Genomic DNA, 26,686 nt, shown 5'->3' with positions numbered 1-26,686 from the left:
CAGGACTTGTGACCCCATGGGGGACCCACACTGGAGCAGGGGAAGAGTGTGAGGAGTCCTCCCCCTGAGGAGGAAGGAGCGGCAGAGACAACGTGTGATGAACTGACCGCAACCCCCATTCCCCGTCCCCCTGCACTGCTGGGGGGGAGGAGGTAGAGAATTCAGCAGTAAAGTTAAGCCCAGAGAGAAGGGAGGAGTGGGGGGAAGGTGTTTTAAGATTCAGTTTTTATTTTCTCATCGTCCTACTCTGATTTGATTGGTAATAAATTAATTTTCCCCAAGTCAAGTCTGTTTTGCCTGTGACGGTAATTGCTGAGTGATCTCTCCCTGTCCTTATCTCGACCCACGAGCCTTTTGTTGTATTTTCTCTCCCCCGTCCAGCTGCAGAGGGGAGTGATAGAGCGGCTTGGTGGGCACCTGGTGTCCAGCCAGGGTCAACCCGCCACAGTCCCACAACAAGAAGCCACTTGTCATTAATACAGCCACCAAGAAAGTATTTGGGTACAATCCGATTGGCCAAGAGTTATGGGGGCTTGAAAAGATGGAAAAAGGGTGGCACAGGCAGAGGTGCCCTCCACACCACCTCAGCTGGCCCCTTCCTACACCGCTGCCTGCAACCAGCACCAGGCTCTCTCCATCTCACCCGCCAAACGCTCTCCAGCGGTACTCACGGATCAAAGACCAAGCGCGTGATGTACTCTTTCGGCATTCGAGGCAGCTGATGGGAGAACACATTCTGCAAGCCAACCAGCCACATCATGATCTTCTTATTGGGCTTCTGGTTCAGGGAGTTGCCGACCACATGGAATTCGATCACCCCCCTGCGCTCCTCCAGCCTCGCCGCCTCATCCCGGGCCGAGTGTGCCGAGAGGAAGTTGGTCTGTACCGCACAAAAGAGGAACAAAATCACATTTTGGAGATTTCACATCCTCTGATGGAACAGCCTTAATGAACAAACAAATGAAACCCCCTCTTTTTTCCAAGACACCTTTTTACAAAAATAGAGCTGCCAATGATTACCTTTTTTTAGCAGAAGTGACACCATCAAATAAGCTGGATATAAGTTTACACTACGGTGTACAAAGGCTTATTCAAACTTCTTTTGGTAAAGATTCAGTAACAACAGTGATGGTTATGACTCAAGTTCCAAAATCTCGAGGGACAGCACTCATCCACTTGAAGCCTATGCCACTAAGTCTTCATATTTTCTTTAGTCTAGCCAGCTTGGACAAAAGTTGTGGATTCGCCTACGCATACTGCAAATCACATATTTTAATGGTGGTGCAGGCAAAGTCTTATTTTTTCCTTTTAGTAGTGCTTTCCACTATCTATGCCACTATCATAAGAACCTAAAAATAATATTTTAATTCCTACTGATTTTAAATATCTAGCAATTGCATCCACATATTTGAATGGAGATGAAATTAATACAGACAATTTATTTAACTTTTTTTTTTCCAAGATCATTTTACAATGCCAAAACATCTCTGCATGCACATACTGTTTACTTTTTAGAGCAAAGTTTGGCTGCTGGGTTTCTAGTCACTGCCAGCCCCAACAGCCAGACTGGCACAGCATTTGTAATATGTAGAGCCATCAGACACAGTATATAGTTTGAGTAAGAAATGTAGGTGGTTCCAAATCTTCAGCAGTCTCTAGCTAAACCTTGGCAAACAAGAGCTGCTGGCAAAACATAGCCTGGCAAAGGGAACAGAAGGAGGAAAAGCCAGCCAAAAAAAAAAAAAAAAACCTGTGCAATTCTGTACATGGCACAATTCTGCAATTCTGTTTTTCTCTTCCAGCAGAAAAAAAGAGCAACAGTGGAAGACAGAGCAAACAACTGTTTAGATCAGCCCTTCTGCACTACACAGAGGTTTTAACTTTCGATCTTTCACTCTGCGGCAATATTTGAACCCCATTTACCTTGTCTTATGAGCTACATCTATGATTAACAATAAAAAGCATACTCTGGAACTGTTCTGTAACAAAAGTACCTTGCAAAATAACCTGGTATCTACTTTTTTACTATCACTAGTTTCCAAGTCTCTGCAAACAGTACACAATGCATTTAAAAAATTGTAGAACTGTTCTTCATGTTAATGATGCATTTCATCAATATTTTTTCTCACCTAATCATACTCTTTGAAAGTCTCTATTTTTCTTACTGACAGCATGGTAAGTTTTGTTCATCTTAGCTTATCATACTCTATCCATGTGGAACATTTATTGAAAACAGACCATTTGCAAACAGACCAGGTCTATATATTTCTCACCTCTGGCCCGAGCATTGCTGCAGGATCTGTAATTGTTGACATTACTTCATTGATTAACTCAATAGGAATATCTCCTACAACCCTTGGTCTCTTTGAATCCTCCAAAGAATAAGGTTCATTATTTTTTCTCTTTTCCCCTATAAAACAAAACCAGGACGAATTAGAACAACCAAACTGTGACAGACTAGCACTGTGAAGTCTAGCACTCCTGTTATACTCTTTCATTTGTATGCCAAGTTTGGGGATTTTTTTTTAATCCCTATAGAACAGGAGAAAGAGAAAGAAATGCAATCCGAACAATACTTATCACTGCTGCAATTTTGTGTTTGCGCTGGGATATTAGCACGAAGCAGGATGAATATACCTCCCCTTCTCCTATACCTCTGTAAATTCACAGTGAAACTATTTGCTTTACTTTTTGCTTCAGCATCCTCTGCAGTGAACCTCTGTGCTGCTGTCTTGGAAGGTCAGTCCTCAATACACAAATTATAGCACATACTTTTGGATAACACGAAATCCCATTTTGGGATTCACTGGAATTAAGTATCCATTATAGATTTCTTTCACCCTTTTTGTAAACCAAGCAGCACATACAGTCTGACACGTCATACATATTTGATTTAGAAAATCCATATGAAGATTCCAAATCAAAATATAACACATTAATTATTAACTGCCCTACTAACTGCAGACCAACATGTAATATAGCAAAAGCAACTAGTTAAAAAAATTCATGAAAGAAAAGTCCACCAAGGACTAGTGCCTACAATAATACTGATAGAGCCAGCTGCTAGCTCAGGATTTATCCAAGCAGCAAACTGCCAAATACTAGGAAAGCATACAAACAGGAATATCACTCCATGGTTACCTTGTTCCCGTATTCTTTCCCTAAAGATCTGCTACTGGTCATTGTCAGAGCCAGGATGCAGAATTTTGCCTTTGTGATCAGCACTTAGCAGTGAGATAAATTAGTTTGGTTTTGTTCGGCTTTTTTTTTTCCCCCTAAGGAAAATCCACAATAGCTTTAAGATCTTCTTTCTGAAACAACCAGGTAGTTTAAGGCCCACTATGCCCACTATTTTACATATATTGTACAGATTGCTTTTCCACAGCTATAGCACTCTAAATATATGAGGATCAAACTGTTCATTCCCCTTTTCAGACTTTCATGCAGTACAATTGTTTTCTTAACAACAGAATTTTATTCTTAACGTCCCTTCATCGTGGAAACAGTTTATTCCTATTCTTTATTTATTACTTTTTAAACAGTTATTCATTTATTACTTTTTAAACAGTTATTCATACGTGAGCGGACGTTCCTTCTTATTTCCCAAGGGATGAATTTCTTGTTTTAAAACAGAATTTCTTGAAGCAATTTGTCAAAAGCTTTCTGGAAATTCAGGTACACAAAACCCTTTCCAAATGCTCACCTCTTCCTTCACAGATACGGACAATTCGTGAGTTCTAGAAAAGGCACACTGAATTTCCACACATCACATTACTCACACATTTATTCATTCCATTCTTAATCAGTTTGTTATTTTTTCTTCTCATTGCCTGAAATAGGAGACTTACAATTGACAGTTTCCTGAATTCTCTTAGAACACCTTTAAAAATTAGTTTTGCATCTGTGTGTTTCAATTCTGTAGTGCTGACGGCAATTCCAATGACAGCTCAGCTGCACAACTTAATAATTCGTTTGTCAATTCCATATTTCTTTTCACACTCTCAAAAAAGTATAATTCTCCTAGTGACTACTTACTACTCATTTTGCTGATCTGTAATAAAAAAAAAAAAATCTTCCACTCATTCCCACTTTCAAGACCATTTCCCAACTTGTCCCTCAAAGAAAGCTGTCGTTTAGGAGCCGCCTCGAGTTCCTCTGTAGCAACCACCGAGCCTAAGAATTCATTTAGCTTTTTCTACTTCCTCGAGGACTTACTTTACATGAGCTTGTGATCATCCCTCTGACCTACAAACTCTCTTGACAGGCTCATTAATCCTGAGGTGTTTGAAAAAGGATTTATCAGGAGAATTTATGCATTCAACAACTTTTTTTCCCCCAAACTTTTTTTTTTTAACCTGACCTCATTCAGGTTTTAAATTTAACCCAGTTGTTGTGTTTGTGCTTTTCTTTATTGCACAAATGTATGCAATTTCAGTACCTTGAAAAATTAAAAAAAAAAAAAAAAAATGCAATGGCCCCTTCTACTCTGTCTGTATTTAAACGAAAACTTTTTTCGTGGCTCATAATACATGTACTCCAAATAAAGTGTTTTTCAACACCCTCTGACACCAGCAGACCTTTCTCCATCTTAATTGAATTTAAACAAACCAATTTTTTTTTTCAAATACAGTTGCCATTTCTGCTAGTTAAGCATTACCATAGTGTAAAAAAAATATGTGTGTACATGTCTTTTAGCAAAAACACCTCAAGGTCGCTATTGCAAAGCAAAGGCAATGGTCACCATATACTGCAACTACTGCTAACATCAACAGAAGCCCAAAAGCAAGTGTCCCTCCTTGTTACCTAGGTTTGGGTCAAGGGCAGAAGAAACTTTGCAAGCAGGACTCATATTCCCACTGTTGGGTTGCTCCAGAGACGAAGGACTTGCACTGTATGAAACAGATCTTGCAACAGGAGGAGGACTGATAACTGCAATGGGATAGAAGACAAACACAAAAAAATCAGGACATGGAACCCATTATGGTGCTGACTGAAGGACCATCACAACGAGGGACCCGACTTCACACCCGCCGCCTGCCAAGCAACAGCTAACATTGTGCAACAGAGCAATGCCACCAGTTCGCAAGCAGAGACATTAGAGCTTTATCTCAACATATTTTTCTAAACTTCTACCTAACGAGGGGCTGTATTACTGCTGGATGACAGAGTTAGCTTTACTTCATTGCAAATATCAGGCTTTATTATTCTGCAGTGCTGAGCACAAGCTAAGAACACAAACTTCCTTCACATACCTGCCAAGCCTGCTGGAGTTCAGCATCATGAAAAGGCTTTTTGTAGGGTCTACTGAAAAGCAAAATCTCATCATTCAGCTTCAGCTGTCCACTTTAACAGTATTCAAATACTGGTTGGACAAATCAAACTCAATAAAGGGAGAAGTTGTTGTACCCGTTAAGAGGATGAAACTGTTACTTTTAAAAGCCACAGACTAACATCTCTCTAATTTTTTTTTTTTTTTTTTTTTTTTTTCAAAAAAACATTCATCCCAAATCATCTAGGTTTCTTTTGTGTCAGGATTTTTGGCGGGGGGGGGGGGGCTGAGGTGACAGCTCGTAGCCTCGACACCTGCAGTCTTTCTCTTTGCGTGCCTTTATCCTGGTGCCATCACCAGCAACAGCTTTTTTGTGCCATATTCATGCCAAGAATCCAGTGCTTAAGAGGTGCCCATGAAAATGAAGCAGTGCAGAAATGTACATGATAGAATGAACTCTGAGAGCAGCGTGATTTTAGAGTTGCAATGAACTTGTGCCTAAGGCATAATTTACCAGTTCATGGTGCAGACCAGGAATTTCTCACAAAAAAAGCCTGTATCTGTCACAGTGGAATTTCCCTACTACTCTAGGAAATTCACTATCAGATAAAGTGCTGACATGATGGTTTTGTCAACTGATAATCAACAATTGTTTCAAAATACTGAATTGTTACAAAATATTGAATTAAATACCTCCCGTCTTCACTTCCTAAAATACTGAAAATTGAAGTCAACCCCTGCATAAATGGATTTTAAATACTTTTGAGCAGAAAGTAAGAGGAGAAGGGGAAAGTGAAAGAAAACCATCCTCAATATCTCCCTGCAATTTTAGGAATGACTTATACCTTGGGACCCTAACTGAGGAAAAGTGAATAAAGCTGCAGAACAGCCAATGAGGCACACAAATAAGAAACAAAGCAAGGAAAAGCTATACAAAAACAAGAAAATCAAAGGCTTGCGTGCAAAGGCAATGGGACATCCGATGTGGAAGGTCTCTACTTCCTTACTGCTAGGTCCCTACGTCCCTGCTGCTAGGGAGTCGGAGGACTGGTGTGGGTCCTCATGCCAGGGGACCACTGTCCAGCAGGTGACCCCCTGTGGCCATTTACCCACTGACCATTCTCACTTGCCCACACTGAGTGCCCTTGTGCCACTTCAATACTCAGGCAATTTGCCTCAGCACCCAGCCTGCTCCACTGGCACCTTCAATCAGCTGGATTTCATCGTCAAAATGGGATCTTTATATGAGGAAGCAGCAGGGAGTCAGACACCTGTGCTTACCCGAGGCAGACTGATTTTGGTATAGCCTGCTACTTATAAAGCTGCATATCTAAGTCTCGTTCCTTAGAATTCATCACTTGTGCAGGTTTATCTTTACATTCAGGTGCTCCCTAACCCATCACTAAATGCAAGTTACCTGTCTGGATTCCCAGCTGGCCAGTTCGGGAACTAGACACCATGAAATCCTGATCCCAAATGGGAGAATTCTGGCTGTACACTTCTTCTTCCAGCATCGACAGAAACCTAGGCACAAAACCAGGTGAAATATTAACTTAATAGGATCATTCAAAACAGGTTCTCTTTCAGAATAAGTATTTGCAACTTTTTTTAATTTAAAAATATTTAATGATTCAGTAAGAAAATGCTGTCGGCCAATTCCTATTAAAAAAAAAAAAAAAAAAAACCACACACACACACAAAATCACAAGCCAGAGCAGACATTAAGTATCTTAACTCAGTAGAGTGCTTTCACCTATGAAAATTTATCTTTGGTTATAAGCAATATTTATCTAATTTGCAAAAGCAGAAAGAAACAGTTACAAACTACTTTTACAGAACAAAATTGTGCACTAATAAGAAAGCTATGAGTTGACAGATGCCAAGATACTCATGTTACACAATGATGGCAAAATGTCTATTTTGATAAACCGGTGTTTTGCAGATGCACTTGCTTTCTGCCTCTTACAGATTTATAAAATCCCAGTATTAGTTATTAACACTGCTCTAGGAAGATATTTTCATTCCTTTAGGTGTACTACTGTAACAATTAATTGCATGTTTGTGCTTGCATAACAGTATTTTTAATCTTACTTTGGCACACTTACAGAAACAGGGTGATTTTAAACCTCTCTTAGTATTACTGTATGTGAGAGAAATTCCACAGATCAGACTATCCAGCACGCCAGCCTTCACAGGGCTCATACATCAGTTCCCCCTCAGAAGCAAGATAGCTGCTTATCCTGTGTTGCACAAAAGGGGTTTTCAGACCAGAAGTTGACACAGCACATTTTTACTCTCTCGAGTCATCTATATGTATAGAAACTGTCCAGCTGAAACCAACAGGACTGTTGAGTAAGACTTTCTTGAACAGGATAAGGATTTTCAGGATCAAGTCCTACTCTTGTATTTTATATATAGGATATTTATACCTAAGCACCGCAATGTGCAGTGTTTCCTGCTATCTATAGAGCTGATAATGGCTAAAAAGTTTGTCACAGCTGTTTGACCATCTGCGACAGAGCAAAAGCACAAATTAAACTTTAGCAAAGGCTACCTTTACAGGCAGGACAGAGACTTTGTGTTCAGACCCCTTGGTGACTACTTCCCAGGTACACACAGACATAAGCTGTGCGTGCTCCCTTTGCCTGGGAAGAAGCGGACAGGGCAGCCGGGAGCCCTGCACTGAAACCAGGCACCGGCTCCGTGCTCTGCATTGCAGCTCCTCTGCAGGGTTCACGCTGCATAACGCCAGCAGGGAGACAAATACTTCAGACAAGTACAGCCCGTAAAAGATTTAAAACGCTATTCCTATTTCCCACAGATCATCAGCAAACGGTGCTTGTCTTTCTTTTTTTCCCAGCAGAATATTAAGAGGAACTGCAGTGAATAATAATGCTTTTCAAATTACTTTTCTAGGCTGTAAAAGGCAGTGGAAACATGGGGACGTATGCACACCTCCCTCCTCCGCAAATCTGCTCCTTGTATCAGTGCGGTGTTAAATCCTTTTTCATACCTATTTCAGGGCCAGATCATAACCCTATTCCCAGATATACCCAAACATTCCTATATCCGTAACAGTCTACCCCAGAGACAGTTTGCGCTTTTCAAAGTGGTAAAAGGCACTATTAATAACAGTAGGAGCAATAAATCCTGGCTCTACCCCGCTTTGGAAAGCTCATGGTTTTTTTCATTCTAGCCCCAGCTTGCACAGCATCAGTGCCACCAGCTCTCCTGTAGGTTCAGTTCCTTTGTTGTTAGGAGGGACAAACTTTTAAAATATGGGCTAGAAAGCCAAGTCACCCTCACAAAATAAGGATATTTTTCAAGTGATACATCATTTTAACAGGAAGCATACAATGAATTAATCTGTCACCACCACCACCCTTAACCACCAGTAAAATGTTCAAAATTAAGGACTGTCAAAGCTGAGCATGTTTCAAGACAAGTCATTCTCCCACATACCCCAATATGTAATTATTGTTGTTTAATTGTGAGAGACTGTCATCAATATTCCAGTACTGGAACAGGTAGTCAGTATGAAATTCATGAGTTTAGGATTCACTGATGCAGCTTTATGCTAACTACTCTCTCCTTTGTCAAATGAACACATCTCTTCTGGGGGTGGGATGACTACTTTGTTCCCTATTACAATGTTGAATTAAACTGAAATTCTTAGGTGTATATAAACTCCAGTACAACACTCCTTTTTTTACTGCTCCATCACAAAAGCAGAAGCGAGCATGTTTTTGGAGATCTGGACCTATGTTGCTTCCAAGGACTACAGAAAAAGAAAGTAAATGACCAACAATAACTGCTAATAGGCAATAAGCACAATCCCCCAGCAAGATGAATAATCCTTTTTATAAAGTAAGGCCCAGGACAAAGCAAAACAAGCAGTTGTGTACATAAAATACACTAGTTCAAGCTATGGCAGAAAAGCAAGCTGCAGCATCTACTTGTTACTGAATAAAAGGAGAAATTATTTTAAGCTGCAGGTAATTTTTCCATTTCCATGCCAAAGTCGCGTACTACTGGTTAACCTCAAATGCAGGCACATTGCGACCCCTTACTTTGGAAAATGGGTGAGGATTAGCGTTCGTTTCTCTTGAGGAAGCTTGTCTTTTTCTTGCCTGGCCTGCTCCAGCAGTTGCCGTCTCATTACAGTAAAAACGGAGCGAAGCAATGTCCTACCAAAAACCTGGGTGGTTTCATACCGAGGTAGACTGTCACAGAACTGAGGGACATTGCAATAACAAAGCCACCTGTAAAGGGGAAAAAAGCCAGATAATTATCACCGTCTAACATATGAATTAATGCAATAAAACCACTACCCACATCATTTATAACACAGCTGAGAGCTATATGACCGTATAAATCAGTTCCACATCAAGTTCTGGACAGAGTTAAGCAGCATTTATATTGCCCAGTTTTTTAAAGAAATGACAGCCAAGTACTTTTAAGTCTCCATATATTCTTCTTCTGTGCAGGCTAGTTTCCACAAAGTGCTCTTGTTCCAGACAGTAATCACAGGTCACATAAAATTCATGTTGATGTCAGGGATTCTCTCCACAGCTCATTCATTCAGCCTCCCACGTCTCCTGCCTGCAACTCCAAAGACCCTTAGCCGGCCCATCTTCCCCTCTTTAAACTCCTGCATTTCCCCACATAGATGCAAAAGGGGCAACCCTTCTAACTATCTGCACTCCAATCCGACTGGACTCCCACCCTGCTCTCCCACCAGCTGGCTTCTTCCCATTACACCCTGACTCAGTACTCTTTCATTTACCAGTAACTCCCTCTGTAATGAATTTTGCATTAAGAAGTATATAGGAAAATATAGCATGTCGTGCTACTCTTCTTGGAAAAGGGATCATGGTACTGAAGAGGAAGATCAGGAGTACACTGGCTATGTAGGTCACGATATCGGTTAATTTTATAAACAAGATTTCGGTATCTGCATGTAAGTGAACAGTCAATGGTATCTGTAGCTTTAACAGAATCAGACCACAACCATTATGAAAGCTCCAACAATTAAAAAAAAAAAAAAAAAAAGTTAAGAATTGGATGCAAACAGACTGTTCTGGATCCTGCACTGGTTTTCTCATCCAGACCCAAAGTACAGCCTGTCTCAAAACTCTCTCCTAAACTCTCGTGTCTTAATCTTTGCAAACACAGGAGTTGCAAAAGAGTTGTCAGATACGGATGTTCAGAGGCCTCTACTCCCTGTTCTTGGCTGATAAAGCACACCTCTCAAAACACAAGGACGCATGTGAAACTGATATAGTTTCACTCACATCATCAGGTTTTCAAATGAAGTCGGTGACCGCAAGAACTCACGAGGTGCACTCAGCACCCCAAGCAGTGCGCCAAACGCTGCGGAGGGGAGAAGCTCATGCTGACAGGCTAGATCAGACAGAAAAAGTCAGCACTTTGGGTCAGAGGGAGCCTTAGAGACTGCAGGCAGGAAGGTTTGAGAAACAGCAAGTGACAAAACGATTAACAATAAAAGTCACCAACCAGAGCCAATGCTAGCTATTGATTCCTAATAAAAGTTGACTCCAACCACCCCTGGCTATCTGACACCTTTATCACAAAAAAAAACGGAGGGCAAAGACACACCAAACATGGTCTTAGGAGCCCCACAGATTATCGGTAACCGTCCTTTACACCAGGTCGTTATGTGAGGCGACAGGTCATCTGAGAGCATCCCAGTCGGACACCGACACAGCCCAGCCTGCTGTATCACCAGCCACAGCCCCAGCTCACACCAGGATTCACTGTTCTCTTTCATGGAGCTGTTCTTCAGAGGAAAGGCCACTAGAAAAGCGGGCAGAAGGCGGTGCTCATCCTCAGCCAGGAAGAATGTCCCCGGCCGTTGCTGGGAACGGGTGTGCTGACAGAGACGTTAGCTAACCGCTGCCTGCGCTCGCAGACGGCACGTTAACCGCTGCCTGCGCCGGCAGGAACCCTAACTGCTGTCTCCATGCTCAGTGAAAAAGGTGTTGCACTCTTGTTATGAGAAAAGCAAAATTAAGAGACTCAGCTTTTTATCCGAGCTCTTCTTCCCCCAGTGACTAAGTTATTCCTTTGAATGCTGACGACGTATTAAAAGGTCATGAAAAGAACTATCATTTTAAGGAATCTAATAGTATCTATTCACCGTTTAGCATTCAAGCACTCACAAAATTATTTTAATTTTTCAAATCTTCCACGATTTGGTTTCAAGCTCCGTGTGATCTGTTTGGCTCCACTTTGTGGAGTCCATTGCTTTGCAATGCTTAACATTATCTTCTTTCTTTTTTATTTTTAAGCTGAATAACAACCTGCCTGAATTTTTAGTACATGAAATGAGGATCTTATGTGATGCTCATATCTTAAGAAGAGTGAGAGCAACTTTGCAAACACAGGACGTGCAAAAGCGTTGTTAGACACAGATGTTCGCGACCTCTACTCCCTGTTCTTGGCTGATAAAGCACACCTCTCAAAACACAAGGATGCATGTGAAACGCTCATATAGTCTCACTGAAATCATCAGGTTTTCATATAAACTCCATAACTGCAAAAATTCACAAGGTGGACCTATGGCATACAGGTACTGATGTATTCCTGAAGTGTGTACGTGCCCTATTTGTAAGCAAGACTTGTAACAAGCAAAAGCAGCATTACCTGGTATAATTCACTTTATACCCCGCAATATCGTCATTGGGTGATCTTAGTCTTCGCTGAGAAGGTGTCTCCAGGTGCCAGTAGTTAATGCGGTTCAGAAACATTTTAGCCAGTTCCACTATTGTTTGCCTTTCCTTTGAGGGTAAGTGGCTAAATTTGTACTGCACAAAATTATTCACACCCTTAAAACAGAAGAAAACAATGTTTAATTATTTAGCCATATTTTTTGTAGGAGCGTCCTTGAACATTCCTCACTTTATGTTTATTAGCCCTGAACTTGCATTACATGGGAAAGAAAACAAATACTGGAGACCATGAACTCCTTGCTCAGCTACTCATGTAGCTGCCACAAGCTGGTTCCCCTGCACACAGCAACAGGTACATGCAGATGTTTTTGTTCTATCCACCTCCAGCAGCTGACTTAAAGGAAGAGAAGGAAAATTCTTTATTTTTTCTTCCTTCTCAAAGTAAAAAACTGTCAGGGAACAGAGAAATATCCAGTAGGCTTTCTTCTATATGCTCACATATGCACAATTTTGCTGATAGTCATGCTGTGTGATTTATTTCCTCTGTAAATCAAGTATCACCTATAAACCTCTCCAGCTACTTTTGAATAGTAGACTAGGGCTTGAGGACTTCTAGTTAAGTTTGTGTCTACACATCATATTATTTCTTCAAGAAGTGCCAGTATTTCACAAGTATGTCCCCTCATTGCACTTTGTATACTGTCTGCTTTAAAAAAAACCTACAGAAGACAGTTAAAATGTATGACTAAAAGTGCTGCAATACATATATATTATAAATCAATTATAATACTGCTGCTTATCAAATAATTTTGTGTGATTGAGTTGCTGAACTGCTAAAAACAATTGAAAATATAGGTCTATTTTAAGGGAAAATTATTTCAAAATAAATTGTAAGAAGAATTACCCTTTCATCTCTATGCTTTACTATCTTAAGCAAATTGAACAGTATGAAGAATGTGACAAAAAATTGTATTGTACAAAACCTTTTTAATAGTATATTTTAAGGACTGGAAGTGTATGGAGATTACATACACTTATTCTTTGTTTATACCTAAACTAAAGGAGAACTTAAGGTGAAGACTTCCCAGAAATTCAGCAATAAAGTGTTTTGATTTTCCTAAATTATAAGAAGTGAGAGTTTCAAGGAAATAATTACTACACATGATAGTCTTCACATTTAAAATATCCTGTTTAACAATAGAGCATCCATTCATCCCCTCATGGGAAACACTGAGCTCCTGTTTCAGCGAGGTATGTGAGCCTCTGCGTAGTCCCACTGGAGCTAATGGGCCCACTTGTGTGCCAAAAGTGCATTCTCAGGAGCTTGCTTAACCAAAATCTGAATTTGTCCTATGTTCTTTACCCATTGAGAGTTACAAAAGCCTCAGTTATTCTTTGGTTTCGGCATTGTTTTTTGTTGTCTACCCTTTGAAAGAGAAGGCTACAATCTCATTGAATTGGATCAAACCCTCTTCATTGATTTACAGAAGACAAGTGTCATTTTAATATCGGATTTCAAAACTTCAACAGCATTTTTCATCACTTGAAACAAAGAAAGATTAGAACTGCCACACATAAAAGTAGTATGTTAAGTTCATTCTCTAGAACCACAAAAAAAAAGTCAGTTTCATTACAGCATAAGATGAATGTTGAGAGAAGTCAAATAATGTAACTATTGTACCAAAACTAAAGGACAAGCAGCAGCAGAACTCTCCTACAGTCCCCTACTTTGTCCTAAGTAACACACAGAAACATCTGCAAACTGCCTAAAATGCCATGTGTTCAAAACCAGTGCCTACATTTACAAAGAAAAAAGAAAAAAACAAAACCCAAAACAAACAAACAAAACCCAGAAAACCCCACCAAATCAAAAAATCCCACACCCACCAAACCCGTGTGTTGACTGTTTACCTGTTCAATGCTAGGTTTCTCAAATGGAGGACTTTCCAAAGATCCTTCTACTACAGGTTTTCCCATCTGTAAAATGCACTTCCTCAAAAGCTGTTAAAAATATAATTTTTTTTTTAAATTAGCATATTTGCATATAGAGGGTTAATGGAAGTCACAGGCGCACAACACACGGCAAGCAGTGTTGAAAATCTCCTGGCTATATATCTGCTTGTTTAGTCATCTAAATTTATAGCTACTAAACTTCACTGTGAATTCACCTTCTTTGAAATGCATATAAGAGGCTTCTCTGAGCAAATGTAGGCAGCTAAGTTAGCGTGTATGTCAACTGAGTTTTCCCGATGTGTAAGTGAAGAAGGTAAGGCTTGCAGGTTGCACAGTTTATAGATGGGACTCAGGGTCAGCTCCTGAATCATCTGGACGACTTCTGGAGAAAGATACGGTACACTGCAAGTACCACAACGTCTAGCCCATAGTCAGCCACTCGAGCATCGCGCTAGAGAAAAAAAGTCTTACCAGATAAAGTCAACACATGCATGAGGGGCAGCGAAACTGGCTTATGTGCGAGACAGTTAAAAACCTGAGAAGATACTACACAAGTTCAGCTTACTTTGAACAGGTAGAAATAAACTTGCTTGGTGTCCGCATCTTCTTCTTTGTGGACACAGGTGAACAGATACTCCACATCCAATACAATCCCCAGGAGCCTATTCATTTCTTCTTCGGACACATTCTCCAGGTGAGAAACATGAGTAGCTAAATGAAATAAAAATCCAAACCTGTAAAAAGCCTACTGAAAGAACCGATAGCACAAGTATTCCCCAGGATATCTCAAACTAAGCCCTAATGGTAAAGGCACTGATGCTGTAATAACCTATTTAAACAGAACATCTTATCAGAGGTAACTGAAATGTATGTCACATCGGAGCAATTTGTAAAGGTAGTCCAGGGGTGGCAATTCCCACAGCAGAGGAATGATGGCTGGCTGGAATCACAGTGTCTGTTAACACTTAAAACAGACCACACAAGTACTGTCTGTATTAATATGATGCAATACATAAATAACGACATATATTTTTGTCCAGGAGCTATGGTTTCGAGACAAAGTTTCTTGACTAAAGAAAATAAATCCATAATTCCCATAAATTAAGTAATCCAGTTGTTGATACAAGGAGCATCTTATTGCACGGAGATTTTTTTTTTTAAAAAAAAAAGCTCTGTAAATAGGCTTTTTGTTTTAAACTGGGCATTACTAGCTAAGTCTCATACTCTCATATCATGTAAAGTCAAACTATGCTTTCTGCACGCTATATTAACAAAGCTTTTGCAGATTGCACACGCTCATTTGTTCAGAAGTTTACAAAAAAGCAACCTTCAATGTATAATTTCCAAGTGACAAACTCCCTTTTATCATCTCCAAAGGTAAATACAGTTCCACATTTGTAATTTTCAAAAGCTTGAGGTTTGTGCACGTGAAGTGGGACATTCATTTCAAGCTGGTTTGAACAACTGGCCCCAGGAAGAGAGAAGGCAATTTAAAACAAAAAGTCAATCCCCAGAAAGAAGATATTTACATTACAAAAAGCCATGATCTTCGCTGACTCCAGGCCAATGTACATGGTATGCATATCCTTTCCTCTGAAAGGACAAGAAAATATCCTCTACAGGAAAAGGAAAATTATTTAAAAGGTTGGGCATATTAGGTTTTATATCTTTTAATAACTTGTATCAATATTTACTTCTTAGATAATTATTATATTATCTTAGATATGCCAATGTGATTAGGACTGGTAAGAAATTTTCTGCATAAATCTGATTGCTTAAGGGGAGAGGAACTGGGGAGAAATAACGCTTGACTTGAAAACGATCATATTTATTGGCCACTCAGCAAAGATGGTTTGTTTTGGAAAGTTTGGTATGACGTCTGCCAAAATGTTTAAATTCAATAAATTTGTGCCGTTTCAAGCAAAAAGGACACCATGGCTCAGAATGTTAAAAAGATGCCAGCAATCATTTCCACTTAAATGAACATTTATAATATAGTGTCTTAAGTTCTGAGCATATGCTCAGAACTGAAAGGGGGATGGTCATCACGGGCTTTCTTTAAGGACAAATATTCAGCATTCTGGGCAGAATAAAACTATTTCACTTCTGTCCTTGAGCCAGATATGAAGGTTTAATATTCCCAGCTGTCTATTCTGATCTTGTAAAAGTAATAAATTCCCTCCTAGATGAGCACTGCATTAGAAGTTGATAACATAATAAAGAAAACTTGCACTCAACTAACAAATTGATAAAACATCAGCATAAGAAGCCATTTCCACACAGTTTCCATAACAATACTGAAAGTTACTTTGACTACTTTGTGGCCATATTTAAACATTTTATTAAACTAGAGAATTATTACCCATACAGTGAATCTAAAAGTAATATAAGCATATTACCAGCATGTATTTACTACCAGTTACCATTTACTATAGAGTCATCAATGTTTGTAGAGCAGTCCAACAAACTATCTTTCTTCGGATGTTCACAGCCCATTCCCAAATTCTTGTGGCCATTAGTAAATGTTTTCTTAAAATCAAAGCTTTAGTACACTGACATCAAATACTGAGTTACCCTTGACTAGAGTTACACAGTCCCACTCATCTGCATTGCCCAACGGATACAACCTTCCTCAGCTGCTGTTGTGTTTGCAAAATAATAAATCTAAAAAAAATGAATCACAAGTATAGCTTGCTACAGCATACGGAAGAAGAAAGCAAGCAGAAAGAGCAAGGCCAATGCAATGATACGAAGACCTGAAAAAGAGCAAGTTAATTACTTTAGTTGTGCAACTTCAATAAGCAAGTACTTGAGAGTTTGAACCAGGAGCAGTTAGAAAACAGACTCATAAGGAATGTGGCCACAGTCTATCTCAAAATCAGTGTGTACATAAAAACACTAGTAATGTATACAGGACAGGCAAACCAAGAAATACCCAAATACACTACATGAAGGTGCACAGCAGGAACTAAAGACAGTGCTGGGGGAAAAAAAAAAAAAGAGCCTGGGTACATAGTGTACTAACACATTAATTAATGAGTTTGAAAGTGCACTAGACTCAAGACCAAAAATGTTTACCAACAGGAAAATGCACCCTGTAACCCAGGAGAAACCAAGTAAATATAAAAGAGAAAAGAGCCTCTGACTTTGTAACACCTTGTCTTGAGGCTGGTGGAGAGTGGATTCTCCCCGCACACAATTCAGTCACCACTTCACAGTGTTATGGTAGTGACCCAATATATCACCCAAGTAAAATAAATATTCATTATAAGCCCAATATAGAGCCAAGCTGTGGGGCTAAGCCACAAATAGAAGAATACAAGTTGTAGGTAAGTAGACAGAAATAAGCTTGATAAGCTAATAGGCACCACCAGATTTATGCACCAAAAACTGCACTGGCTTGAAGATCAAACCATAACCCCAAAAGAGATGTCTCAAGCAAAACTAATGTCTAGGATTACCTTTGGAAGAAAATAATAAATTAAAAAAAGGCAAAAAACCTGAACATCCTGCATTTTACATCAGGTATGGCTTTAACCAGTACAGGAATTTCTACATGGTTATTTCAACAGCTCTCCAAGGAAGAGCAAATGCAGCACAGATGATAATCTGAAGCCTGCACACCTTGTGGTCAGTCTCATTTTAAAGGCATTCATCAGGAACACACTAATTTAGAGGAGATGAATAGAAAAATTATCTTGGAAAACACCGCTGAAAGACATATTTTTGCCAGTAGTATGAGGATGCAGACAGCAACTCATTTAAGTTATTTCAGATGAAACATCATCCTCATTAGCTGCAGCTGGCAGAATAAGAAACTTTACCTTTCTAAAAACAGCAATAAATAAAAATACAGTTTGTTCCATAAGGTACATTTCACTGGTACTGGGTTTATAGTACTGGTTTTCCTTGGTTCCCTAGCTAATGAGCAATATAAGATTTTTTAATATACCAAAACCAGTCTCAGCCTTTAGAAGACTTGAGTTTTTCTACAAAATACATAGCCATCCACAAATTCTGCTGAAGAACAGGGAACTGACAGACACAACATCTCATAAGACTTAAAAAAAAAAAAAAAGAAAAACCTCTTTCTTCAAAGGCCAGGAATGAAAGGGACGGGTAACACAAGCCACCCTGACTGCAAAACCAAAAGCAGCACTGAGAAGCTGCGTGATGAAAGGTTGAAACTAACTTGGCTAAAGCAACTGAACTTTCTGTGATACTATGCATTTGTTAATCTTCTCCTGCAAGCAAACCCAGAGATTTGGGATATCAGGAAAGGAAAGGAATCTGCTGAAAAGCTCAGAAATAGATCAAATGTAATGAGAGCTTAAAAAGAAAAGAGAGCAGAAATAGAAATAAATCGCAATTAAAAAAAAAAAAAGTATTCCACACAAAGTACAATATTATTTTCAAAAGTAAAAAAATAAATGATCCATTGTGAAGGTTTTAGATTTCCTCTTTCTTATTTCACTGTCCTAACTTTTGGACATCAACAAAAATTAAATAGCAACTGCTTCTTTTCAATTAGTTCTGAATTTTATTTTAGCTCAATTTTTATCCGATATTTGCTGATGTATACAGAAAAAGTCATGAGCTTTTATTCTGGATAAGCACAAATTCTTAAAAAAATCATACAATGATTCACCACTCCTTTTCAGGCTATGTGGGTACAAATCATTATTTATTATTAGCCTGAAAAAAAAAAAAAAAAAAAAACAAAGCCCCACAATGGTATTTAACAGTGGATTTTGAGCAGTTGCTTCCAAGATACGCAAGCTGTCTGCACAATAACTTAGACAGTGCTAAGATGTACAACGCCAGTATTATTTTCTGTGACATGGAAAAGGCACAGTTCTTTTTGTAGGTAAGAGTACCTGCTTTAACAATGGTCAAGAATATTTTATAGTTTATTCTGTAGCAAGAAAACATAACACAGCCTACAGGAGAGAGTCATTCGTGTTGTAACTAAGGCAGCTGACAGATAAAACAATGTGAGGTTAATGCAAATGTTACACAAAGTATTAAAATTGTTATGGGCAGCTTAAAAGTGCTTTTGCATTTTAACAATTTAAGATGTCTGGGTTGTTAGAAGTTGTACCTTAGTTCAATTTCTTCAAAACTCATTTTAGGATATTTCCGACGTATTTTAATCTAAGTTAATTGACGTTTATGTCCAATCGTAACCCACATTTCTAGGTCTTGGCATGGCATCTTGACTTTCGTCTCGCAAGAGCGGAGACTTCTGGGTATAAGCACGTGGATTGCAGGCGAAAGGCAAAAGCTTACCCAGCGCGTGGCCGCAGCTGCGGCAGGGCTCAGCGAGGCTGACAACCGCCTGCTGCAGCTCTGCCCGGGGCGGCGTGGGAGGCGGGTTGGGGTTCTTCCAGCCATTGCATTTACAGGATTCCTCAGCCTGAAATCAAAGCAAAGGGGTATCGATCAACAGCGTAAAAAACCAGGAACTTGCTGAAACCGCGTTATTTCAAAAGCAATAAAAAGTAACATTATTAATTTCAAGTTGGGTTTTTGTTTTGATGTTTTGGGGGGATTTTCAGGGTGTTTTGTTGTTGTTGCTTTGTTTGGGTTTTGTTTTTTATCTATCACGCAGCTAGACTTTATTTTCTAGAAATAATCAGAAATAGAATAGTACCCCAAATAGAGAGATTAACATGGTTCTGATAAGCAAACTGTGAAATATGTAACTGTGAAAAATGTATGAAAAATACATCCACAAACTCTGGCTAATTCCTTTACAGAAAGCCCTCACTCTAGCTCCTATATGAAAGAAGTATTTAAACGCTTACTGGTATATCAACACGTACAGATCCTGCCACCGAGACAGTTTTAATGATTTAAACACAAACAGGTTATCTAACAGGCAACACGTTTATCACCGCCTTATCAGCCATACCGGCAACAAGGAATCATGCAACTAAAACCAAGCCCATGACAACCCAAGCAGGGTTAACTAAATACTGAAATAAGCAAACAATATCTGCACTATTGGAGAATGCTGCCTAAAGCAAGGCTTGGCCGCAAAAGCAATGGATGCCAAGGACAGTGACACTACCAATGAAACCTGCTGCTTACCCTGCAAAGTTTATTTACACTCAGTGGGTGCGAAACACCACCGACAGACTGCAGCTAAAAGGGGTAACCACGAAGGGAGAGGTTGTGGCTTGGGTAATCATGTTTCAAACCACTCAGAAGTTCAAAGTCCTAATTCTAGTTATCCAAAGAGCAGCTTTATAGGAGGGGATTTTCCTCTGCATATCCAAAAGATCTTAGTTATTTTGATGGTAAAGTTCTTCGAACAGCATCATGTCCCTAGGTGAAGATCTAATCGGAAGAAAAGCATGCTTTTCCACTGTTCAGAGATATCTGTGCACTGGGCTGTAACAAGATACTCATGAATTTGCAGTGCCAAGACCCCAGTGAGGAAAGTATGCCAACTGCTGCATAATATTTATGACTGAAACAACCTTAGTAGGAAAAATTGTTATGTTACTATATCCAGCACTAATGTGTCATTTTTCAAAACCAATTCTGAATACATTTAATGCAAGCTATTTCAGGAACCTATTTCATTTTCCTTTTATGTTTCCAAATCCCATCTCTTACCTAAGGAAGAATCACCCAGGAGAAGCAGAAAGGATCACAGCTTGACAGCTCCTAAGACTGACAGCTTTGTAGATTGATGGTAAATTGTTCTTCCAAACTCATTTCAATATTCAGCAACCTGAGCACCAAGAAAACTGCTGCCTGCAGTTTGCTGAGCACCACGTGACGTTTTCACCATCTCCAATGCTTAAGTCTTTATCCAGCTGCACTCCTGGCCCCAGGTGCCATGGCCTCTGCCTGCGCCCAGGGTGGTCTGGCAGGTATGAAGGGGTGTAAGTGGCATTTTCAGCAGCCGGAGCCACCAGCACGACTCAGAAATCCACCTGCAAGTGCCCAGCAAAACCACTTCCACGTACATCCCTTGGAAGCGGGACAACCTGCGTCGCCTGAAACCCCTGGCTCCCCAAGTTCACTGCGTGGGTGCAGACTGCCTGCCACCCCATGTATTTATAATGTGGCATCAGGGAGGTTTCAGTATGAAATATGAGGAAGATTAAAACAATTTTTTTTTTAAAGTCTCATAAAATGCAATCTGGATGGATTTATGGGGAATTTTATGTTATTTTTCGATCATATTTTCTATGAGTAATATGATTGGCAGAGAAGTGAAGAAGGCCCGATGTTATTTTACAGCAGAACCGTCTCTTACTGTTTCACAGGCAATGAGCCAGTTTTACTTTTGTTTGTTATCCAGACCTACAGGACCTCTTAAAGTTTAATGACTAGAAAGAGAGATCAGTGATTGAGTGACACCTGTGAACCAAGGACTGCCCTGGTGTGGGGACTTTGGACATCTGTGAGATAATGCGAACCCACACTTTCAGTTAGCGTCTCGAGCTAGACAAAACCAATGCCAAATAAGCTACCCACATTTGCTCTGCCGGAGAGGCAACGTTGCCATGAAAGTTTTTGCAGTTACGACAAGGCTAGAGAAACTGTCACAGAAAAAACTGTCAGAAAACGAGATTATTGCCAAAGAAAATTCAAGAGACGATCATAAAGAAGTTCTCAAACAAAAATTGATTGAATATTATTTTAGGGAAGAAGATTTGATCCTTCCCATGCAGCTGTCCAGACAAATGTTCAACACTGTAAATTACTGACATAATATCAGGCTTATTATTAATTGCCTTAAATCATACCACAATGAAAGATGTCCAAAAAAACCCCCTCAAACTAGGCACAAGCTTTTTGAGAATTTATTCTCCAAGTGGAAGCAGTATTTCACAGAAGCTCACCACACAATGTTTACTATCAAGCCTCAAAACTATAAACAGTGAGTAACTACACAAACTTTAGTGTCACACAATAATTAACAGCAAAGATGCAAACAAACAGATGTACGAATCCTGATAACAGCTCAGTTAAACTGCCAAAAATAAATATCACCCACCCACAGAAGAATAAAAACAGCGTGTTCAACGGCAGATTTTTTCTGCCCTCGGTAGTATTTCCTCGCCAGATCTTTTTGAAGCAGATGTTAATTTGTATTGTTCAAATTATTCCAGAGACCTTTCTCAAACAACTACTAGGGTGGGGTTTTTTCGTTAATCTCTCTATAAAACACCAGAATCAGCATAAATGTTCTGTTAACCAAGGGGAAACACAACCCGAAAAGGTCCTCTTTAAAACTAAGCTTTCATTGTAGATGTTGACAGTGCAAGTATTTCGCAGTGAATATGCAATGTGCATTCCTCAGTGGCTTAAACTGCTGAGTTGTTTTAAGTCTTCCACAGCGTTTTGTTCATTCAATTCTTTCTTTGACTATCTTCAGCTTTTTCCTTTCTTTCTTCCTTTTTTTTTAATGTCACTCATCTGCTTTTCATTAGAAAATAAAGTATGACTTCACCTCCGCAAAAACTTAATTTAAGATCAAACAGTTTTGAGGGGAGGAAGGAAAAGAAGCATTTAAACTAGTGCATCCAGTCCTTGGAGCCTTGTTTTCTGGGACGTCTGCAGAGCTTTGATAAAGCCACTGGAGAAAGTTGGGGACTTCTGCCTTACTGAAACCTGCAAAGTAATGACTGTCACCTTCGCAGGCCCGGGGATCACAAACTCTGCATCTTCCTTGGCGGTTTTTAATAAAATTGGATGAGTGCAGTATAATAAAACACAACAACTACACACTGTTGCCTGCCCCCCCAAAAAAAACCCAGAAATTATGGTTTTGCAGAAATTATGTACATCTTGCACTTTACAATGTAATTTCAATCATTGTTTTTTACCCCTTCCATGTTAGGTGAAGTGTTACAATGTGGGAAATCAAACTGCCCGGTAGCTCCGGGCAGTGAAAACTGCACCTCTGGACAAACTAAAGTTACTATTTCCTTTAAAATACTGAATATACTGATAGCGGGTCAAAAATGGACAGCGAAAAAATACAGCACATTTTAACATGTGTCGTTAGCATTTTTATTTAAAAAGGAAGCACCTGAAAGTTCCAACATTGCACATCTCGGCCCCTTTTAAGTGGGTTTCAGGTGTCTAAATAATAATGAATAAATGAAGAATGTTACTTGAGGACTAAAACATTCCTCTCCTTTTCGGATAGTGAAATGAGCATAGCAACCTGCAAACTTCAAGCTAACTTAATTACAAAGTAAAAGACCCCAACAGTCTTAAAACTGAGTTTCAAACCAGCTGTTGTGCTGGGCTCTCTTTCCAACTCAAAATCATACAGGTTGCCCTGGCTGGTAACTGAGATGCAAAGCAGACTCAACAGATTATATATACACAACATTACAGATCTTTCTGTTTCCAGCAAGTATAATTACTCTAGAAAAAATATTCTTCCTCCCAACACAAAAGCCATGTAAAATACCCTGTAAGTCTTTTCCTGCCAGCAATAATATCAAATTGATGCTTTTAACAAAGAAAATCACACAAACCATAACCAATACATTGATGAATTTAACACACATATTTTTTTCCTACTCAAATGTCCAGTACCCAGCAACCAGACAGTTAGACACTGCTTGGAGAGCTACTCATACATATCAGGAAATCAGCTGACCCATTCGCCTTTAATAGTACAAAATAATCAGTTCAGTGCTCAGCTCTAAGAACATGTTCTTCATTTATTGATCAATCCAAGTATTTTATTCCCTGTATTTTGCAGTTTCACTTACAGAATAGATGTAGGCTACCGTATAAAGCTTTTATTAATAATAGGGGCCCAACTCCCACCTGGGAAAGTTAATGGTAGACTTCCTATTTAATTTAAAGGAAGATGCTTTAATTCAGCCTGTAAGACATTGTAAAACAGATTCACCCCACTATGAAAATGATCATAAGAAAGTTTTAGATGTCTTGTATGTCTCCTATACACTTCTGCAGAAAACAACTGCAATACATTTCCAGTTGAGCTTCAAGGAGCTGTACTCACACTATACAGTCCAGCAGCAATACGGCCAAGTCTGCCTCATCTTAATCTGCCTTATAAAAGTCACCAAAAAAAGTATTTATATTACAGAAATGGTGGTACATATTTACCCTGTGAACTCTTTTTTATGTGTAAGAGCAGGAAAACTCCATAGAGGTCACCCTAGGATGAGAAGTGGGCAGAAGTGTCTCTACCAAGAGTCAGCAGCTGGCCTGGAGCTCAGGACCGAGATTTTACTTCAACTTCTGCCACTCGCTCACCTGCCGCAGGGCCTTGGCCAAGCAATCTCATCATAACCCTTCTCGCTCTCTGTCCATTTTGTTTATCTAAAGTACAAGGTCTTTCTTCAAGGAGGTATTATTCCCTGCTAATTGTGCAAATGCCTTAGGCTACTGGGCTCTAACTATATTTATAAGCATCCAGGCATTACTGTAAGATACATATAACGAAAAATAACCAATTTTACAGAAAACTTAGTGTACTAAAATAGTACATATTTCAACTTGTTTATAGGAAAAACTCCCAGTGAGACTAGACAGAGAGTTGTGTTTTCACATACTGCAAACCAATAGGGAAAAAAAGCCAAGGAGACTTCCTCCTACATCTTCATTAAATATATTTATGCGTGTAAGTCACATTGTGCTGCTTTTATATAAAAGTGCTGCAAGCTCGCATGCATAATGCTCAATTTCACACTGGACAAAACCAAAACAATGTATGCAGCCATTCATATGTGCACAGATATAGCAAGTGCCAAATACAAAACCTCCCACAGCATACAGCACTACTGTGCACTTCCAAAAGTCATGAAAACTGTACCAACTCCTAATATATATCTTATTGTTCAGAACATGCTTTCTTCCCCACACACACAAACTTGGGCATTTAAGAAGGTTTGGTTTTTTGGTTTTTTTTTTTTACACACAGGAGCCTGTTCACTCCCTTCTACCCTGACCTTTTCTGACAGGGGAAAAAGTGAAGTGGAGCAGCTCAACAGCTACAACTCTCCTGTCCCAATTTTTTATCAGGGAAAAGAAACAAACCCCACATTTCTCTCACCTGGGCAGCAGCTCCCTAAACGTCACTCTCGCTCTGCTCAGAATATGGGCACACTGAAGATGTCTGCCAGCAGTCTTTGTCCGTGTTTCCCATGAAGGAAAGGGATCGCTGAAGAAGGACCAGGAGGTCCTCCTTGGGACTGAGCACCCTACCCCAGACTGGTGCCTTCCACCCTTTTCTGCTTGGCATTTCTGCTGTCGCCAGTGAGACTCACCCTCTACACAGCCACCGACCTCTCCATCTTCTTGTGTTGCTGCTCTTCATCCCTAGCGAACACACGCTCCCTGCCTCTGCTACTCCCAGCATCTCTGAGGTTAAGCTCCTAATAAATTCCGCGTGCTGAATTTTGTGATGAATTTTACAGGGGAGAAGGTGATCGATGCTAAGGATGCCAATTACGTATTTTCTGCACTCCAGCTTGTACAGCTCTATGTAGATTTACACGAGATTCACGTGTGGCCACTACTTGAATGAGCACAGATGTCCCCTTCGGAGGTGGTGTGAGTGTTTGCCTTCTCCCGCTCTTTTGCACTCACACACAGAAATGCAAAATAAATGGAAGAGAAGTTGCAACCCAAAGTAAAAAAAAGTTCAAAGTTACGCTCTGGACTGCTACAGTTTCTTGCAAACCACTAATGTTACAAGCCATGCAGTGTCGTTTTGTAGCACCTGCCAGGTGTTCGGGAAGAAAAATAACACATTCTTCCACCCTGCTCCATCCTTCCCCCTTTATCCCACAGGAGAAGCCGCTTGATTAGTTTACAAGGAGCTTCCCGTCTGCCTACTTGCTTCTGTTTTGAGACCTGAAGGAAAGCTGCCTGCCACTGAATTACTGACGAGAAGTGAAATACCAAAGGTAGGTTTTGCATTTTAATCTGAACACAGAGCAGCATTTAGTGCTGTGGCTGTGCCTGGATCCTGGCAGGAAGAAGAGGCCCTGGGGTGCCCTCGGCCATGGGTCCCGCTCCATCCATCGCTGGAGTGCCAATGGGGCATACACCCAGGACTTCTCAGAGAAGAGGGCCAGCAAGGACACCCCAGCAGAGCACCGGCAGTACGAGCTCTCACTGCACCGTACCGCACCCCCAGAGCCCTGTGAGAGGGAAAGAAGGGTTGGCGGCAGGCCGCAGCATGCCCTCCTCCCCTCCCAAACAGCACTCCTCTCCCTTCCAACAAAGGACCTGCGGCCATGCACACGTGGGGCTGGTGCGTCCCCGAAAAAGCAAAGGGCTTGGGAGGAGACAAGGCCGCCTGCACTTCTTCACAGCACAGCCACCTCTGTGGGGCAAAGCACCTCAGGAGAAGGCTTTTGCCCTCACAAAGATCACCTGGAGGTACACCAGGAGAAGAAAAAAGAACCCACCGGGGAAGAAAAAAAGCAATTCACACACACACACGTGCACCCCTAACAGCTTGTGAAAATCTTACCCACCCCACAACCAGCTTCATTTAATAGCAAGTCTTAGTAACATTAAAATACGAGGGTGCAAAAGGGACTCAGCACTGGGAAAGCTTCAAGCCATGCCACCCAGCCTGCAGTGAGGGCCGCAACTTTCAAGTACGCTAGCTGCTCTTTTAACTTACTGACACCAGTGTAATCTTGCAACGTCCCACGTATGCACCAAAGCTGAAGTGGAGGTGCCTGCACATTTGGAAACAGCTAAGAAATTGAAATGTGTGGCTTCCTTAATTTGCCCTCACGTGACA

General features: G+C 40.2%; 1 protein-coding gene across 7 annotated transcripts in view; it reads right to left on the bottom strand.

The window, feature by feature from the left end:
- KAT2B (lysine acetyltransferase 2B) overlaps positions 1-26,686 on the bottom strand; it is a 46,466-nt gene that overhangs the window by 18,136 nt on the left and 1,644 nt on the right. For all 7 annotated transcript variants that reach the window (XR_012774227.1, XR_012774226.1, XR_012774228.1 and 4 more), the window contains exons 2-10: positions 19,204-19,330; positions 14,480-14,625; positions 13,873-13,962; positions 11,936-12,117; positions 9,340-9,531; positions 6,687-6,793; positions 4,804-4,929; positions 2,274-2,410; positions 672-880 (exon numbers count right to left, since the gene is read on the bottom strand). Coding sequence is in view for 4 of the 7 variants with exons in the window: in XM_075493134.1 (XP_075349249.1) it covers positions 672-880; positions 2,274-2,410; positions 4,804-4,929; positions 6,687-6,793; positions 9,340-9,531; positions 11,936-12,117; positions 13,873-13,962; positions 14,480-14,625; positions 19,204-19,330 (1,316 nt within the window). In the remaining 3 variants the exon portion in view is untranslated. The remainder of the gene's footprint in view (positions 1-671; positions 881-2,273; positions 2,411-4,803; positions 4,930-6,686; positions 6,794-9,339; positions 9,532-11,935; positions 12,118-13,872; positions 13,963-14,479; positions 14,626-19,203; positions 19,331-26,686) is intronic.

Source organism: Mycteria americana, chromosome 2 (assembly GCF_035582795.1).
Source record: "Mycteria americana isolate JAX WOST 10 ecotype Jacksonville Zoo and Gardens chromosome 2, USCA_MyAme_1.0, whole genome shotgun sequence".
NCBI lineage: Eukaryota > Metazoa > Chordata > Aves > Ciconiiformes > Ciconiidae > Mycteria > Mycteria americana.
Note: the sequence above shows the minus strand (reverse complement) of the source record. Positions and strands in the feature narration are given on the sequence as shown.